The sequence below is a fragment of the Octopus sinensis genome, linkage group LG1 (assembly GCF_006345805.1).
Source record: "Octopus sinensis linkage group LG1, ASM634580v1, whole genome shotgun sequence".
In the NCBI taxonomy this organism is placed as follows: domain Eukaryota; kingdom Metazoa; phylum Mollusca; class Cephalopoda; order Octopoda; family Octopodidae; genus Octopus; species Octopus sinensis.
In genome coordinates, this window is record NC_042997.1 from 112,994,071 (window position 1) to 113,014,070 (window position 20,000).

Sequence of the window (20,000 nt, forward strand, 5' to 3'; positions counted from 1 at the left end):
ATATGGCACATGCACAGGTGAGGTCAGTTTTGGCAAGGTTTTCACAGCTGGATGCCCTTCCGAATACCAACCACTTTACAGTGTGGACTGGGTGCTTTTAAGTGGCACCTGCACTGACAAGGTCACCAAGTACTTTGCAAGACAAAAACTGTTAAGAAGGAAAGAGGCATTGGAGGAGGAGATGATGAAAAAGTTGTAGTGAGACAGATGCAGGAAGTACAAGGTTACCCGGCCGGAGAGAGAGATCCTTTGTTTCTATTGCTGATGATGATAATGATGATGGTATTGATGATGATGATGATGCTAATTGTCCAGAATTATAATAACATGAAATATCAAACGTCAATATTTGCAACATAATCAACAAAGATCCACAGAAATTAGCACCAATGGAGGTCATCCTGAAAGACTACAAAGCAAATTCCTTCGTCTTTCTTTTTTCTTTTACTTGCTTCAATCATTTAGACTCTGGCCATGCTGGGGTACCACCTTGAGGAATTTTTGTCAAACTCATTAACTCCAGTACTTATTGTTTTAAGTCTAATACTTGTTTTATTGGTTTCCTTTTTGCTGAACTGCTAAGTTACAGAGACATAAACACACCAATGCTGGTTGTCAAGCAGTGGTGGGGGACAAACCCAGACACACACACACACACACACACATCCTTTTGCCAAACCACTAAGTTACAAGGATGTAAACAAACACTTGTTATTAAGCAGTGGTGGGAGACAAACACAGACATGCATGTGCGCATGTGTGCATGCGTGCGTGCACACACACACACATAATAGGCTTCTTCCAGTTTCCATCTACCAAATCCACTCACAAGGCTTTGGTCGGCCTGAGGCTATAGTAGAAGACACTTGCCCAAGGTGCCATGCTGTGGGACTGAACCTGAAACCATGTGGTTCTTACCACACAGCCACAACTACACAGCAAAAATAAATATTCCCATAAATAAATAAAAATGAAGAGCACCAAAAAATAGTGAAGTGATAAGATTACAACAACAAAAGGTTCAATGACATGAAAACGTCCGCTTTCCATGCTGGCATGGGTTGGATGGTTTGACTGAGAACTGGCAAGCTAGGAGGCTGTCCCAGCCCCCTATTTGATTTAACAAGGTTTCTTCAGCTTGATGCGCTTCCTAATGCCAACCACTCAGAGAATGTAGAGGGTGCTTTTTACGTGGCACTGGCATGAGGACCAGTCAGACGGGCCTGGCATCGGCCACGTTTGGATAGTGCTTTATACGTGCTACTGGCATGGGAGTCAATTGGGGGTACCAGTATCGATCATGTTCAGATGGTGATTTTTATATGCCACCAGCACAGGAGCTAGTCAGGCAGGCCTGGCATCGATCACATTCGGATAGTGCTTTATATGTGCCACTGGCACAGGGGCCGGTTAGGGGGTACTGGCATCAGTCACGTTTGGATGGTGCTTTTTATGTGCCACTGGCATGGGAGTGAGTCAGGCAGGCCTGATATCGATTGCATTCAGATAGTACTTTCTACATGCCACTGGCACAGGAACCAGTCAGTGGGTACTGCCATCAGCCTTGTTTGAATGGTGCTTTATTATGTGTCACTGGCCAGTCAGGTGGGCCTTACATCAATCACGTTCGGATAGTGCTTTTTACATGCTACCAGCACAGGAGCCAATCAGAGGGTACTGGCATCAGCCACGTTCGGATGGAGCTTTTTACATGCCACTGACACAGGAGCCAGTCAGGTGGCTCTGGCATTGATAATATTCAGATGATGCCTTTTATGTGCCACCAGAACGGGAGCCAGTCAAGGGGCACTGGCCACAGCTACGATTTTAGTTTTACTTGACTTAACAGGTCTTCTCAAGCATATCATATCACCCAACACTTCAAGAGTACTCTTAAGTGGGCCAGACATACAACACTGGCATCGGCCATGGCTGCGATCTCACTTTAGTTGCCGGGTCTTCTCAATTACAGCATATCTCCATTGTAGAATTCAATCCATTAATTTGAAACCCCTCTTAATTTCAACAATGAACTTTATAAACTGATTCACCACCATCAGCTAACTGACCAACAGATTAGTAACTAGTTGATAAGTGACCACTGAATAAATACAATGACACACTCACAAAGTCCCTCGGTTTTACTTCCTTTTACCTGTACTGAGTAAAGAAATTAGATATCTTTTCAGTTTAAGCTTAGGATATGACAATGGAATGGAGAATGGAAACTAGCAGGACACTAATTGTTCTGACTGGACATGTTGCTGCTCTCCAGGAAGGCAAAAGACAATCATTGTGGCCAAACTCACAGTGCCCTGGGAGGAAGCAGGTGAAGAATTTGAAATACCAGGACTTTGTTGATGAGGCCCTCATGAAAGGCTGGCAAACAGTCTCATTCCCCATTGAAGTCGGCTGCAGTGAGTTTCCATCTAGATTAGCACACTTTTTCTAGCAGAAAATAGGTCTGGAACATAAACAACCGAAGAAAGCCATCAAGGAAACAGGTACAAGTCAGTAGCTTGCAGATTTTTCTGTCAATTTTCATTATTTCACTGGTATTCCAGTTAAGCACATTGAAGCTATAAAGAACAACTGGGACTGCTAAGGAATTTATAGCTAACACCTTATTATATGCATTCAACTCAGACTTCAGGACTGCTCGAACTCTTCTATAACATTCATTCCTAACCTTCTCTTTCATGCTTGCATGCTGGATACCAGAGCCTTCATTATTATTATTATTATTATTGAGTGAGAGAGCAGTTCATGCCATCAAAGTGACACTGGGGTAAAATATACGAAGCCCAATATACCCATCATGACTACCCGTCTGATAAAGGTACACCAGGCACATGCATCACAACCATATGTGCGCGACATGGTGATCTCATATCAAGATAAACAGCACATGACCTTGCAGGTGGGGCCCAGTTAGAATTTTCTTCAGGTTGAGTAGCCCATCCTGCTCAAACGGTCCCTGAATAAGGGTTGCTTTAGGATGTTGAACGAAACACCTATGTTTCCAGAGGTGAACCATTCAAACTCCAAAGAATCCCTCTCAACACATGGCCATGATGCTCCCCCACTACTTCTGCTCGTGATCAGAGATGCACATATCGTCAGCCACTAAGGGACATGCTCAACTGGTTAAGGTCAAACAACTGACAAGCAAATCTGTGGTATTGAGCAGAATATTTGCTGTAGCCCATCTTTTATACCAAGACAAAACAATGTACATGATAACACTTCCAATCAGTTAAGATCAGAAGCCATGAGAGCCTATTATTATTATTATTATTATTATTATTATTATTATTACTCTTCTTCTTCTTCTTCTTCTTCTTCTTCTTCTTCTTCTTCTTATCATTATCATCATTATCATCATCATCATTCCACTGAGGTTGGCTTTTCTTTTCATCCTTTTGGGGTTTGATAAAATAAATACCATTAGCACACTGGTGTTAGCAATTTTTCTCCTCCCCTGATTTTGCAGGCCTTTTACCAAAATTTGAAACCAATATATTAATTCAATTGCTTAATTACACTTCGATTTAATATCATTTGTTTTCAGTTTGTATTTCCTTGCTTGAAAATTCAACACCAATTCTCCAAAAATGGGTTTTTGTGAGAAACTCTTCATCATACCATTGCATATTGTGTGCGTCATTTTGCTGATCATTCAAATGGGATTTCTAGATGTTTATTTGTCTACATACATCAACAAACTATGGTTGATGTGGATTATCGCTGACGTTGTTACGGTGGTGCTATTTATTACAGGTTTGTATTCTTCTCGTTGCTTTAAATAAACTATATTTCTTTTCACTGAAATTGCTGCATATCTTTTTAATCTTGCTTCATGTAGAATATGTGTGTATGTAACACCATCCTCCCCCTCTTCCTCCTCCTCTTTCCCCGCCTCCTCCTCTTCCACTTCTCTCTCCTCTCGTCGTCGTCGTCTTCGTCGTCGTCGTCGTCGTCTTCGTCGTCGTCGTCGTCGTCGTCGTCGTCTTCGTCGTCGTCATCGTCGTCTTCGTCGTCGTCGTCGTCTTCGTCGTCGTCGTCGTCGTCATCATCATCATCATCATCATCATCATCCCCATCCACCACCTCATACTCCTCCTCCTCCCCTCCCCTCCTCCCCTCTCCCCCTCCTCCTCCTAGTTTATACTGTAAAATGATAAGACACTTAAATCTTTATATGACTTTTACAGCTTCATAAATATCTATGTATATATACCGTATTTTAACATGTATCAGGAACCCTCTAATTTTTAGGGTTTAAAATTTGGAAAAAGGTTTTGTAAAGGATTATAACATTATCCATGTATAAGAAATTCCCATATTTTTTAACCTAATTTTTGACAAAAAATGGGTTCCTAATACACATTAAAATATGGTGTACACACACACATTCTTGGTTAACAAGAACACAGTCTGCTAACATTGACTTTAACTATGCCTTATAAATATATCATAAGATCAGCAGAAAGTTTCTCCAGAACTTTCTTTTTGTATTTCAAATAATTTACTCTCATAGAAAACCAAAAGCAATATTAAATGGTTCCATAAGGTGGCACGTTGGCTGAATTGTGTACACTGAGCAAAATACTTTGTGACATTTTGCCCATCTTTACATTCTGAGTTCAAATTCTGCTGAAGTTGGCTTTGTCTTTTATTTTTTGCAGTCAAGAAAATAAGTACCCGTTAAGCCCAGGGGTTGAAGTAATTGTCTTGATCCTTTCCGCAAAACTGCTGGCCTTGTGAAGCCAAAAATTTGAAACTAATGTTAAAAGGTTCCATAAATTATACCGACTTTATTGCAATGTTGCTAGTTCTGTCTTCAGCCAACATTCATTAGTCTCATCACAAATAAACTACTTTATCTCTTGTATTAATAAGTGTTTCTATTAATCCTTCATTTAAAATTTATTGTTTATAAAACAGATTTCACTTTAGTTCTAAATGTGTTATCTTTTATTTTTCAGTGTTGGTTTTTTCATACATTTACAGTCGCAGAGAAAACATTGAACCACAAAACTTCCAAGTAATTTCAAAAGTAGAAAAGCTCCCTCTTATTTGTATTGCTTGGGGAGTTTATTCCATTGTACTTTTTCTAAAAGTGTTGTTTTGCTTTGAGAACTTTTCTGTCACATTAGGCAAAAAGGATAATTTGGGTCCAAATATCCTAAAATTAACGCTTGCACTTTCTGCCCCGCTCTTTCTAATTTATTTGCTGTGTCAGGTCAGCACCTCTCCAGACAATGAGAATAGGAGATATATTGACAGAATAACATCAGGTGTTACCATTGACATTTTTGACACAGTTGACTTTTTGGACATCCTTTTTGTTCACCAGTCCAAAGTACTTCTGTCATTTGCAATGACAAAAACGATCTTAGGTTTTTCTTTGATTAATATATTTATGCCTTTAATTCCTCTGTTTCTTGTTAGTCACTCGCATTATGGTAAAATCAAATTAAGAGACAATTTTATGAACCTGTACCGCATTTTAATGATAGTGATAATCAATGTTCCATATTTGGTTATTCGTTTACGCTTAATCCATATCTATGGGCACAATATGTCTATATTCCTGATTAAGAATTTCCTTTCAATCTTTATTGCTTTTATTAATATCTATGAGAGAAAACAACAGCAAAAATTTGAAGAAATTCCCACCAGAGCTGCCGAAGGAAGTACCACTCAGGATAAGGTATAATTTAAAATGATAGAGAAAACACAAGTGCCAAGCTCTGATACAAGATTTGTGTTCTCCTCTGCAATAAATATTCTTTTATTCAATTATTCTTTTACTTGGTCCAGTCATTTGGCTGTGGCCATGCTGGATCACCGCCTTTAGTTGAGCATAAACACACCAGGGTCAGTTGTCAAGCGATATTGGGAGGGACAAACACAGACACACAAACATATACAGAAACACATACATACATACATACATACATACATACATAAATACATACATACACACATACACACACACACACACATACATACATATATATATATGTATATATATACACATATATGACGGGCTTCTTTCAGTTTCCGTCTACCAAATCCACTCACAAGGCTTTGGTAAGCCTGAGGCTATAGTAGAAGACATTTGCCCGAGTTGCTACGCAGTGGGACTGAACCCAGGACCATGTGGTTGGTAAGCAAACTACTTACCACACAGTCACCTTTTTAATCTTCTAAACACACTGATTATAGTTTTTCAACAAGAAATTCACACACGAATGTTTTGAAGTTGCAAAGTTCTCTAACTGCATGCAAAATGTTTATTCCAGAATCATGTCTTCAATATTCATAGAAAAAGAATCTCATTCCAAGCAAGATTAATGGACAATCTATTGATTGTAGTTTGCAAATTATGGCACAGAGTGGTAATTTTTATAGAAATTTCTTTTCTTTGAATTTTACTCAATTATAAATAAAGAAAAAATTTTTTTTTTCTTTTCGAAATATAAAACTGAAGAATATGCTTTAACCCTTTTAATTGTCCCTAGTTCTGTAACAGATTTCCTATTTCAAAGTAGCGAAGGCGGATGTATTGTTTTCAGTTTTTTTTGTTTGTTTCTGCACGAACAAGATATCTCAAGAACCACTGGATCGATTCAGATGAAACTTTCAGGAATGTTTGGCCTCATGACTGGCACAAACTGATTAGATTTTGGGATTGATCTGGTACCAGACAAGGATTCTGGATTATTTTACCTGTTTTTTTACTTTATTTTTGAGAGCGGTCGGGTTCCTTTTTAGTATTTTTCGTTTATGAGAGCAGTCGAGTTTATTTCAGATATTCTCATTCTAAAAATCACATCTGACTAATTGTTGAGAGGACATTGGTGTTGCCTTGGCAGATATTTGCGCTCTCTGAGTGCCCTTATTATCATTATTATTATTATTATTATTATTATTATTATTATTATTATTATTATTATTATTATGATTCGATGACTGGCATCCATGCTAGCGGGGTGCAAAGAGCACCATACGAGTGTGATCGTTGACAGAGCGGCTAACCGGTTTCCATGCCAGTGGCACATAAAAGGCACCATTCGAGTGTGCTCATTACCAGAGTCGCCTTACTGGCACTTGTACCCGTGCTAGTAGAGTGCCAAGAGCACCATCTAAGCGTAATCATTGCCAGAGGGCACCATTTGTGCGTGATCGTTACCAGCATCGCCTTACTGGCACCTGTGCCAGTGACATGTGTAAAAAGATTCAAGTGAGGTCATTGCCAGTACTACCTGACTGGCCCCTGTGTCTGTGGCACGTAAAAAACACCCACAACACTCTCAGAGTGGTTGACGTTAGGAAGGGCATCCAGCTGTAGAAATTCTGCCAAATCAAGATTGGAGCCTGGTGCAGCCATCTGGCTCGCCAGCCCTCAGTCAAAATTGTCCAACCCATAGAAAGTGGACATTAAACAATGATGAGGATGATGATGATGATGATCGTCGTTGTTGCTGCTGCTGCTGCTAATATTGCTGCCACCGCCACCATCTGGTTGATAATGTTTACAGTACTAGTGCTGCTTTAAATTCATATCTGAATTGATTCTTACGTAAGCATCAGTGAGTCATACCAGTAAGCGGTTTTTACACTATTTGCATATAGTCATGGACTAGAGATTCAGTTAGCTTCCAGTTCAGTTCAGGCACGTGATGTAGACAAGCCACTAAAACGATGAAACACTGATGTCCATCACTCCTGAATGGGATTGGAGGTGACTTATCTTGCCTCTATGATTTTCAGGTGTTTTAACACCCAGCGCTTTGAATGAGTCATCTCTACTGTACTAAACTGCATCATACTGGCAAACAAGCAGGGCGTATGCATTGATCATGTGCAGTCAGACTGCCAAATTCTACACAGTTTTTTTTGTCCGCTCTCCATTTTTTCCCTTTTATTCCTTTCTGTTGATGAGCATAGGCTCAAAGCATAAAAGACTTTTCCATTCTCTCTGAGCGTTAAACTAATACATCTGTTTCTTGTTCCTATACCTGTCTTCATCTTCTATATTTTTTTTGTAAATTTGGATTATTTATATATATATATATATATATGTACATATATATGTTTATTTACCCCACCCACAAAAATGAGCACTTACATCCCCTTAGATTTTTCTACTTGTTGATTCATTCACAAACTTCCATACTAGACCATGGACTAAAATCTTCTTAAGAAAATATGAAATTACAATAATTTCAATGTCATGATTATCAAAATTGAAACCGGTCGACAAACACAATACTCTTCCATTTAAAATATATTAAAACTTTGTAAACTATGTGCATTTTCCTTCTTTTTATTTTATAAAGGTATATATTTTGCATTAAAACTCACCACATGAGGATAATTGAAATTCTCCGCCTAATCTTATTGTGTATGTGTATGTATGTGTGTGTGTGTGTGTGTGTGTGTGTGTGTGTGTGTAGTTTATATTCATTTAAAGAAGAAGAAAATGGGGATTCTGAAGTTAATAATTGTTTATTATTAACAGTAAATTGGTTGTAGTAAAGAATGTTTGCCAACTTAACATGGCAGTCCTGGTTTAGGACTAATGTTTCTGTAGTTTAGCCCCAGGAGACATTGTCTCCAGCTGGCTATATGACTCAATCTATGTCCTTATAAAAAAATTAAAGGACACATGCAGGAAATAAATAGACACCTTTAATTTTCAAAATCTTTTATTTAATACACAAAGCGAACAATTGAAATGTAATCAATAGGTAGGACTACATACTTTAGTATTTAGTTGACATCCCCTTTACAGTTTTTAATTCAGAAACTCTTTTTGGCATTGAACTGATGAGCTTTGTGATTGTCTCTTGTGGAATTTCTGCCCACTTTTCATGCAACAATTGAAACAATTCATCTTTAGATTTAGGTTTCTGTCGAGTTTTTCATATAGCTCTAACTAGTTTCACCAAAGATTTTCAATTGGGTTCATGTCAGGAGATTGGCTCGGCCAAGGAAGCTTTTTGATTCCATTTTTAGTCAACCATTGTTGATTCCTTCTCACTGTGTGGCATGGAGCCCCATCTTCCATGAATAAAAACTAATTTTTCATTATGTTATTGTGTGAATACATTGGAAGTAGTCCTTGCTTAAGTATTTTGGTGTATTTTTCAGAGTTTATAGTTCCAACACATTCAATCAGCTCAGAACGACCATTGCTAGTGATAGCTCCCTATAACATTACAGAGATAATGCCATGTTTCAGAGTTGGTTGGAGTTGTTTCAAATCAAATTCTTGATTGGGAAGCCTCCAGACCCAAACACGTCCATTGCCTGAAAATAATGCAAATCTGGATTCATCTGAGAAAACCACTAATGAAACAAGCGAACACACTCACAACATTACCACAGACAATAGCTGGGCCAAGGCACTGGAACAGACAAAATACCTATTTCTTTACTACCCACAAGGGGCTAAACACAGAGGGGACAAACAAGGACAGACAAACAGATTAAGTCAATTACATCAACCCCAGTGCATAACTGGTACTTATTTAATCGACCCTGAAAGGATGAAAGGCAAAGTCGACCTTGGCGGAATTTGAACTCAGAACGTAACAGCAGACAAAATGCCGCTTAGCATTTCACCTGGCATGCTAACATTTCTGCCAGCTCATCGCAGAATACCATCATGGATATCACTTGACACCTCAATAAGGTGAGCTGCCAATGATAATGAGAACTTTGCTGTTAACGCCACAGGCTGGAAGGGATAGTTCACTGACAGGTCCTGGTACTTAAGAATTTTATTCCGTTTGGCTATGGAAGCAGTGATCCTCCCATTTACTGCAGCATCCAGGATGTGGGATGGAGCAAAGGAGTCACAAACTGTGGCATCCCAGATGAAGCACCTACCTGTTATCCAGAGACAGACGGTAAGACCATCTAGTCTCTTCCCATCACTTCTGGATAATCCCACTGGCTCTAAAACTGAGGGGATATTAACCTGAGCCAAGACCTACTTAGTAATGAAGTTTAGCTCAGTGTGACGACTGAAACAACCAACATTTAGACAGCAAGACAAGCCATGAAGGCCTGTGGAGTTGAGAGGCCTACCACAGCAATATCTTACCCCTCCCCAGATGTTGGTTCCCACTCTGAGTGCAATGGAGATGTGGAGCTCATCCAGACTCAACAGACCACAAATGTTGGCCACAGGCAGGACATTAATCCAGTTCCCTGAGAATATCCCACTTGTAGAAAGTAGGCAACACCTTGAAAATTGATCTGATTGATCAAAGAGAGAGAGTTGAAAGTAGCACCTGAGCATAGATTGTCTCACACTCTCTGCTTCCATCTTTCCTTAGCTGTATCAAGAACTGACAATCCCAGCTCTCTCCACTATAACAGAGCTTCATCCATCTCCCTGTTGGAACTAGTCCATGCTGAAAAGGAGAGGATTCGATCCCAGTACTCCATCTTCATCACTTAACGTCCGCCTTCCATGTTAGCAAGGGTTGGACGATTTGACTGAGGTCTGGCGAACCAGACTCCAATCTGATCTGGCAGAGTTTCTACAGCTGGATGCCCTTCCTAACGCCAACCACTCTGAGAGTGTAGTGAGTGCTTTTATGTGCCACCGGCCATGCCCAAATGGTGCTTTTTATGTGCCACCTGTACAGGAGCCAGTCCAGTGGCACTAGCGACGACCTTGCTCGAATGTTTCATGTGCCACCAGCACAAGTGCTTGTAAGGCAACGCGGTAATGATCACGCTCAAATGGTGTGTTTAACGTGCCATCGGCACAAAGGCCAGCTTGTTGCTCTGGCAACGATCTCACTCGTATAGACTTAGCGCTCCACTAGCAACAGATGCCAGTCACCGAGTTTATTGTATAGGTCACTTTTGTCAAGCAGCTAAGTTAAAGGAATGTAACAAAACCAACACCTATTGTCAAGTGGTGACGGGGACAAACATAATCTCTCTCTCTCTCTCTCACAAACACACACACACACACACATGACGGATTTCCACACAGTTTCTGTCAAACAAATTCCCTCATAAGGCATTGGGCAATCCCAGGTTATGGTAGAAGATACTTAACCACGGTGCCACTGAGTGGGACTGAACTCGAAAGCCAGTGGGTGCAAAACAAGCTTCTTAACTAGAAGCGAAAATATTCTTTTCTACTCTAGGCACAAGGCCCGAAATTTTGGTGGAGGGGGCCAGTCGTTTAGATAGACTCCAGTGCGCAACTGGTACTTAATTTATCGACTTCGAAAGATTGAAAGGCAAAGTTGATCTCGGCGGAATTTGAACTCAGAACGTAAAGACGAAATACCTATTTCTTTACTACCCACAAGGGGATAAACACAGAGAGGACAAACGGATTAAGTCGATTATATCGATCCCAGTGCGTAACTGGTACTTATTTAATCGAACCCGAAAGGATGAAAGGCAAAGTCGACCTCTGAGGAATTTGAACTCAGAACGTAACGGTAGACGAAATACCGCTAGGCATTTCGCCCGGCGTGCTCACGTTCCTGCCAGCTCGCCGCCTTCAGAAGCGAAAATATTGTAATTCGGAAATAACGGTGAGTAAAAGTTATCTCCCATCAAAACGCCGTTGCCTAGCAACGTAGTTTGAAGAGTGACTTGTTATGATCCTGAAGGTAAAATATTCTTTTGGTCTTCATAGGAATGTCATATCAAGGTATACGGAACACTTCAATATTCTTAACAAATCTCGTATCGTATCCTAACAACTTGGTAGAACCCAAGTTTAGTGTTCTATACAAACACCATATGCCCGTCTCGAACCCTCGACACACGAGTTTGTTGTCCAATATTTGACCCTTCTGTCCAGTTTACCTGCGCTTGTGTTAGATGGCAGATTACAAAACGGAAGAGGAAATCTGGAACAGCAATCGACGAAAGTAACGTATCCTTTAATTACATTTATCCTTTAAGTATGTCTATCCTTTAATTACATATATCCTTTAACTAGCAGTATCGCCCGGCGTTACTCGGGTTTGTTTCGACCCTTTAGAATTGGAATTTTTGAAAAGTAAAATTTTTGCTTTATGTAGCTTGTTATTCTCTTTAAGTGAATATTTTTCTGGTTGAAATACACCGAACAATGGCGACACAGCAGTCAAAAATCGTAAAAAATAGGGATTTTCATAGAAAAAAAACCCATCTTTTTGGTGTTAATATGGTCCGATTTGAATTTTTCTTCTACGGAAGGAAGAGCAAGCCTTCTTCTATCATACTCTCAATTTTGGTCTCGGAGGAGATAGTGTTAGTTGAAGGCTACCAAACCTGCCATACACAGACAACTTCAGCTTCATATATAGAGAGGTTACGTTCTATGAAACAAAGGTAAAATAAGGAAAATAATAATAATAATCTGATTTTTGATGATTTTTTAAACGAATGTGACCATCAAAACAGTTGAAAAGTCACTCGGTCTTCACCTAAAATTCCACCTCCTTTCAAAATCGTAATTTCCGTTCTATGAAATAAGGGAATACTCAAAATTAAAATTAGTAAAATAGTAATAAAAGAATAATAATAATAACCATCGGATTCCGTGTCCGTTTTAAGCAGCAGAAGATAGTGGTGGTGGAGAGTAAGGGGTTGTATACCTTAGAACAAATGCCGTGCCTCATGGACAAAACTGTAAAGGCGTTGTCGCGGAGAATGGCCATCGCCATCGCCATCGCACGGTACTCATTTCTCAAACGGGCCACAGCTATCCCGATTTTGTGGCGGAAATCAGCAGTGAAGGGGCCAAGAATGTTTGAGGTCTCAACGGTGGCCGGCACAAATTGAAATTTATTCATGAGACTCCATGTACAGATATTTCGTTATAGCATTTGGTTTACATGGTTCTTGATGTGAAAACGTGTGTTGAAACAAATTTAGTTTTATCTCAAGAGCGTCATTATGCCAATAAGAAACACACTTATTATTTATTAGTCAATGAACTAATTAATCATTTATTTAACCAATTAAATAATCAATTGTTTGATTAATTGTTTTCAGTCCAATCAACCATTCAATTAGCTAGGTTGATTAAAGTCCTGTTGTCGCCAGGGTGTGTCATTGATGAAGTTGAGAGTGGCGACGAAAGGACTTTGATAAATAAACAAAGCTAATTGATTGATTGACTGAACTATTCATTGAACAGGAACCTTGAGGGACAATATCAGAAGGTATCATAAGAAATATAAAAGAAATGGGAATTTTAGCAAAACCTGGGTTAGAAGAAGAAGAAGAAGAATGATGATGATGATGATGATGATGATGGTGATGGTGATGGTGGTGGTGGTGGTGGTGGTGGTGATGATGATGATGCCGTCACCGCCCTGATGCAGTATCAGCCAGTGGCTCTTATGTCTTCTGATCTTAACTGATTGGAAGTATTATCATGTACATTATTTTGTCTTAGTATAAAAGATGGGCCACAGCAAATATTCTGCTCAATACCACAGACTTGCTTGTCAGTTGTTTGACCGTAACCAGTTGAGCATGTCCTTTAGTGGCTGAGCATCATAGCCATGTGTTGAGAGGGATTCTTTGGTGTTTGGATAATTCACCTCTGGAAACATGGGTGTTTCGTTCAACATCTTTAAACAACCCTTATTCAGGGACCTTTTCAGTGAGATGGGTTACTTGACCAGAAGAAAATTCTAAATGGGGCCCCACCTGCAAGGTCATGTGCTGTATATCTTGATATGAGATCACCATGTCTTGCATATATGGTTGTGATGCATGTGCTTCGTGTACCCTTATCAGACGGCTAGTCATGATGGTTATACAGACCATCCAAAACGGGCGATCTGCGACTTGTGCAATCGCTTGGCACATCCTGTATTTTAGAGGCTGTAATCAGCTTTTCACAGAATCTTGCATCCATCACTGAGAGCCATGGTAGGCCGTCTAGATACAAAGGAAAGTTTGCTACTGTTGTCGACCCATCACCCTCCTCAAACAACCATACAAAGTGCTGCTGGTAAGCCACACACATCTGCTCAAAACTGAATAGCAAGCGAATAACATGTCAGTCGTGATGCCTTTACTAATAGCCTCTTCTAGCTTGCTAACTTGTTCTCCCTCTAATCTATTTCTTTCTATTATCAATTCTACTCTAATCGCTCTCTTCAGAGCAATTCACCACCGGTTGTTGATGACAACCCCCGTGAATTACCACTTAACTAGTTCGCTAATCCGGTCCCTGTAGTCTTTGTGAGCTGGTAAGGACGCATTCAACTTCTAGTACAGGTTCTATCTAAATCGACCGAGCATATCACAAATTTGTGATCTGTGTAACCAACCAATTTAAATTGTGGACAGTCAATGCTATCCCTATCCTCTGATCTAACAAATACTCTATCTAAATACGATCTGGATGACCCACTGGGGTTGCTCAATAACGATTCCATTTATTTGTCACAAGGGCAAAGGATGAGGGGGATAATACAGAGACAGACATAAAGTGTTGGGGTTTACATATAATAATGAAATGATAAAAAAAAGTATATATGGTATACACTGGAAAAGAGGGGACATACGCATAGCATACAAAGGTAAAAAAAAGTCGGGGAGGGTGATAGAGATGTGGCCCTCCTGACACAGGAATGCCCCTAGGGATAATAGAGGAATGCCACTGTCCAAGATTTCCCTGAAACCCTATGAGCAAGTGCCCTCTCCAATTCCTTCTCACTGACTCACAGGTCTACACTTAGAAAGGTACCATCCACTCTTACCATTTTCGCAACTTTCACCCACCTTTCAATAAACTCACTCGAGGACAGCACCTCCCTCTCCACTCTTATTTCCCTTTTTTTCAAGTGAAACTTGAAGAAGTCAATGATAGCTCTACCAAAGAGGAACGTATCTGTCCTCATGCCTTTCAGCCTTGACCACCAAACCTCTTTCGCCACAGCTACCAATCAAAAGAAAACTGCCTTGCCTGTCCGATTGAAGGAGAGCAGTGATGTAATCATCACTACAGACTTGGCCAACAGACGGATCCTTCCCACACATGACAGCAGCTGTTTGACATAACCCCACAAGGGCAAAGGATGTGGGGGGCAATACAGAGACAGACATGAAGTGTAGGGGCTTACATATAATGAAATGATTAAAAAAAAGGGTAATAATGATGATTTCATTTCTTTGCTGCTAGGGCGAAGGACGAGGGTGGTGGTGGCCGGGCAATACAAAACATAAAGTGTAGGGTAGTTACATATAATGAAATGATAAAATGAATAAACAAAAATCAGAGAAAGTATACAAGGTATTCAGTGAAGAGGAAGGGAAATATACAAAGGATACAAAGGTAAAAAAAAGGTGGGGAGGGGGCAGATGATGGAGATAATAACAACAGCAGAAGTGAAATAGAACGAGTGTGTGTTTCTTAGCATTATGACCTTCTCAAGGCATATATAGAGATGTACAGTAAAACTTCATCAAATATTAATTTTTTAAAAACTTTTCTGATTTCTAGTATGTTTCAAACAATTATCAATCTTTTTAATTACTAATTGATACTTTAGAGGAGATTGCTGTTGTAATTGTTGTTGTTGTTCACGTGGTTTTGATCAGGCTTTTTTTTAGCGAGTCTAGTCGTACCTTTACTTTTACTGGCACGCCGTCGGTCACAACGATGAGTGTTCCAGTCGATCTGATCAATGAAACAGTGTACTCATGAAATTAACATGCAAATGGCCTGAGGTGCAGGAGTGGCTGTGTGGTAAGTAGCTTGCTTACCAATCACATGGTTCTGGGTTAATTCCCACTGCATGGCACCTTGAGCAAGTGTCATCTACTATAGCCTCAGGCCGACCAAAACCTTGTGAGTGGATTTGGTAGACGGAAACTGAAAGAAGCCCGTCATGTGTGTGTGTGTGTGTATGTATGTTTATATTTGTGTGTCTGTGTTTGTCCCCCAACATCGCTTGACAACCAATGGTGGTATGTTTACGTCCCCGTAACTTAGCGGTTCGGCAAAAAGAGACCGATAGAATAAGCTTCCAAAGAATAAGTCCTGGGGTCGATTTGCTTGACTAAAGGCGAAGCTCCATCATGGCCACAGTCAAATGACTAAAACAAGTAAAAGAGTAAAGAAAGAGTACTCCACAAGCATGCGTACCCTTAACCTAGTTCTCAGGGAGATTCAGTGTGACACAAAATTTGAAAAGGCCGACCCTTTTAGGTATAGTTACAACTCGTTTTTGCCAGTCTAATGCACTGAAATAATGTGAAATAAAGTGTCCTGCTCAAGGAGGCAATGCACCGCTGAGAATGGAACTCACACCCTTACAATCGTAAGCCAAATACACTAACCTCTAAGCCATGTGCCTTCACTTCTCATACATTACTGAGTTGTATGGAATCTTATGACCGGACTTAAAAAAACCAACAGGATCTTTTAAGAGGTTTACCTTGGCAGTTATTTAACTGAGAATTAGGCTGGAAACCTAAACAAGTGAATTTGGTAAGACTCTGTGTTGATGAAGATGTGAGAGATGGTTTCAACTCTTTAAATGTCTTTAATCAATCACTTCAGGGACGTTTATCTTGAGGAATATAAATCAATACTGGAGACAGAGGTAAAGGGCATGGACCCTTCTTTCAGTTATATTTTTGGGGGTTTCTTTTTTTTTTTCTACAGAAACCCACTTGGATCTTTTCGGTTTGAACAGCAGTCTTTTAAAATAATTTCCACGTAACTAAACACTTTTAAACTTCGTATACTGGTAGAATGTGTTTATAAAACATCTTTTTCTCTTGGCTTTATTGAGAAAATTCTATAGTTTGTAAGATATTTGTTGTCTTTTTTCTTCAATTTCTGCAATTTCAACCAATCAATGACGTCTATTGAGGTAAAAAAAACATTCTGTGCCGTATGAATATGTCCCTCGTTTAAGAAACAGATTGGGTTTATTTACATTTGTGAAGAAAAAAAGATACCCTTCCTCCCACCCCCACCCCTAACCCTAAAACAGATTGAAATGCAATAGATCGATACTAGGGTCATAATTATGGGTGTCAATTTCATATGACACCGCTAGAAAAAACTACCGTTCAAACCGAAAAGATCCACCCACTTTTTCGATTGCAGAGATTCCGAATCTGCAAAAAAAATAAAATCGGCATTTCGAAATGTTACCTCCCCCATCCCCTCAACCACCAATTTTTCACATTTTTTAGAAATTATTTTGGCCAAATACATAGAAAAATGCGGAAATTATGATTCTGAAAAAGAGATTTTGTAAAATTTCAATTTTTCAAAGAAAATAATAATAATTATAAATGAATAAACAAATAAATAAACACCCCTCCCCACCCACTAAAATAGCAGACGTAAAAAGAAATGCTGGAAATAGCAGCTAAACAACTAGTCACGTGTTCAAAATTTTTATTTCCCTCACCCTCTTTTTTTCTTTGCCAGAGGAGTTGAGAGGGGGAAAAATAAAAATTTAGAAAACGTGTTTTGGGGATTTTCAAAATCTTCCATTTTTAAGTACGCTCAAATCGGAAATTTTGAAATGCCGTTTTTTTTTTGTTTTTTTTTGCAGATTCGGAATCGCTGCAGTCGAAAATGGGGGTCTCTGTAGGAAAAAAAAACCCAAAAGAGTTACCACCGCCATACTGTATGGTCATAATTATGGAATCGAAGAACACCTTCATTCCTAGCAACGGTTTAAATTGAGAGAAGGAAGTGGAATAAAAAGTAAAAAAAGAAAAAAAAGATACCGCTGATAAAGGGGAACAACTCTGATTGAGTTATTCTTTTATTCTTTTACTTGGTTCAGGTATTTGACTGCGGCCATGCAGGAGCACCACCTTCAGTCGAACAAATCGACCCCAGGACTTATTCTTTGTAAGCCTACTATTTATTCTATCGGTGTCTTTGCCGAACCACTAAGGTACAGGGACGTAAACACACCACCATCAGTTGTCAAGCGATGGTGGTGGGGGACAATCACATAAATACACACACACACACACACACATATATATATATACACTCCAAACTATTAAAGACAATGGTGTTATTAATAGCCATTCCTACCATTGGTACAAAAGTAAATTTTTTTTGTGTGGTCTCCTTTGGTTACATGGGTTACTTTTGGTCCTTTGTCTTGCAAATTACAAGGCAATCTGAACAAGTGTTGGTGGCACAGAAAGAAACAATCCTGCACTCTCTGTAAAGTAGTTGGTGTTAGGAAGGGCATCCCAGCTGGACAAAAGCCCTGCTGAAGCAGACAAATTGGGTTTGGTGCTGTCCATGAACTGGTCAAGTTCTCTTGCACCATCTAACCATGTCAGCATGGAAGATGGACATTAAATGGTGATGATGATGATGAGGGGGATGAGGGGAGTGAGAGGGGGTAATAACGTTTCTTTAATTGTAGTGACCCAGGCAAGGGATTAATGTCAATCAATGCTACAGAGATTGTCACTCATCACTCATGGTACCAACACTACAGAAGTTGTGTCACTCACCATTCATAGTGCCAGGAGAGGTTGTATCACTCACCATTTATCATGCCAAGAGAGGCTGTGTCACTCATCATTCATAGCACCAATACTACAGAGGTTGTGTCACTCATCACTCATGGTATCAACTCTCACCAAGAGAGGTTATGTCATTCAAAATTCATGGCACCAACACTACAGAGGTTCTATCGCTCATCATTCATGGCCCCAACACTAGAGAGATTGCAGCACTCATCACTCATGGCACCAACATTAGAGAGGTTGTGTCACTCATTATTCAGCAAAAGCTCCTTAGTGATAGTACAGGGGATGGAGGGGAGGGGGTCTTGTACTCAGTCAATGTAGAGAGAACTCAGTGACATAAGATGTATAGACCCAGGAGGGGAATAGGAGAGAGTGAGGGATGACAGCAGGTAGGTGGGGTTATATACTTTTTGAATAAGAATATATTTTAATTTCATTTTTGTGTTTGCTTTGCAAGGTTCTTGATGTGAATTTGTGTGCAAAAACACATCTTGTGTTTTGGGGGGATCATTACACGACGAAAGGACTTTGACAAACAAACAACCAATTGGTTGTTTACGAACGTGGGTGATGCCAGCGCCGCCTTGACTGGCTTCTGTGCCAGTGGCACGTAAAAAGCACCAACTGATCGTGGCCGCTGCCAGCTTCATCTGGCACGTAAAAAGCACCCACTACACTCATGGAGTGGTTGGCGTTAGGAAGGGCATCCAGCTGTAGAAACACTGCCAGATCAGACTGGAGTCTGGTGCAGCTATCTAGTTCGCCAGACCCCGGTCGAAATATCCAACCCGTGCTAGCACAGAAAAACGGACGTTTAACGTTGATGATGATGATGATCATGATGATTAAACAAACAATCGATTAATTAACTGGTTAGATGTTTAACCAACTGACTAACAATAAAGAAGTAATTTTGAACTAGTGTGTGTGTGTGTGTTTATCATTATTGGTGTTATGACTGTCCCAAGACACAACAAGATATGCTTTAAGAATCAAAATTTTCCACTTCTTTTTCTGAAGATTAAGTAATTATCTGGAGAAGAAGAATAGCCGAGGAAGAAGCAGTGCAAGTGATGAAGGTGGCAGAAATCCATTCAGCCATCCCCGTTTTGGTAAATACAGACCAAACAGGACTCTGTCACATCCTCCTTTGTAAGTTCTGGGGTCTGTCTTTTATTTTTTATTTGTTTTAGTTATTAGACTATGACGATGTTGGAGTAGCACCTTGAAGAATTTGTTTTAGCTGAGTGAATCAACCCTGGGACTTTTGTTTCTTTTTTTAACCCTGGTACTTATTCTGTTCACCTCTTTTGCCAAACCACTAAGTTATGTGGGATGTAAACACACCAACACCGGTTGCCAAGTGGTGGTGGGTGACAAAAGCACACACACACACACACATTATTCTTAGACATGAATGTTGTTGACAGTGACTTCAAAGTTTTGGCCAGCTAAGCCATTGTTGAACTGGC

General features: G+C 39.8%; 2 protein-coding genes across 3 annotated transcripts in view; both read left to right on the forward strand.

Moving 5' to 3' along the window:
- The first annotated feature begins 3,575 nt into the window (after window positions 1-3,575).
- LOC115220769 lies at window positions 3,576-5,722 on the forward strand. Its single transcript, XM_029790948.2, has 2 exons — window positions 3,576-3,780; window positions 4,989-5,722. The coding sequence occupies exons 1-2, from the start codon at window positions 3,615-3,617 to the stop codon at window positions 5,720-5,722; spliced, it is 900 nt and encodes a 299-aa protein (XP_029646808.2). The 5' UTR covers window positions 3,576-3,614.
- Window positions 5,723-11,645: 5,923 nt separating this feature from the next.
- LOC115216726 overlaps window positions 11,646-20,000 on the forward strand; it is a 31,155-nt gene continuing 22,800 nt past the window's right edge. The window contains exons 1-2 of one of the 2 annotated variants that reach the window (XM_029786269.2): window positions 11,646-11,927; window positions 19,549-19,680. In XM_029786269.2, the coding sequence (XP_029642129.1) occupies window positions 11,878-11,927; window positions 19,549-19,680 (182 nt within the window). In that variant the 5' untranslated portion in view covers window positions 11,646-11,877. The remainder of the gene's footprint in view (window positions 11,928-19,548; window positions 19,681-20,000) is intronic. The other variant, XM_036503967.1, reaches the window with a different exon arrangement.

What these genes read in the sequence shown, in the direction of transcription:
- LOC115220769 (XM_029790948.2), top strand. Translation starts at nt 3,615, where the DNA reads ATGGGTTTTTGTGAGAAACTCTTCATCATACCATTGCATATTGTGTGC. An exon ending in GGTGGTGCTATTTATTACAG is followed by an intron (nt 3,781 to 4,988) that starts GTTTGTATTCTT and finishes TTTATTTTTCAG; the next exon opens with TGTTGGTTTTTTCATACATT.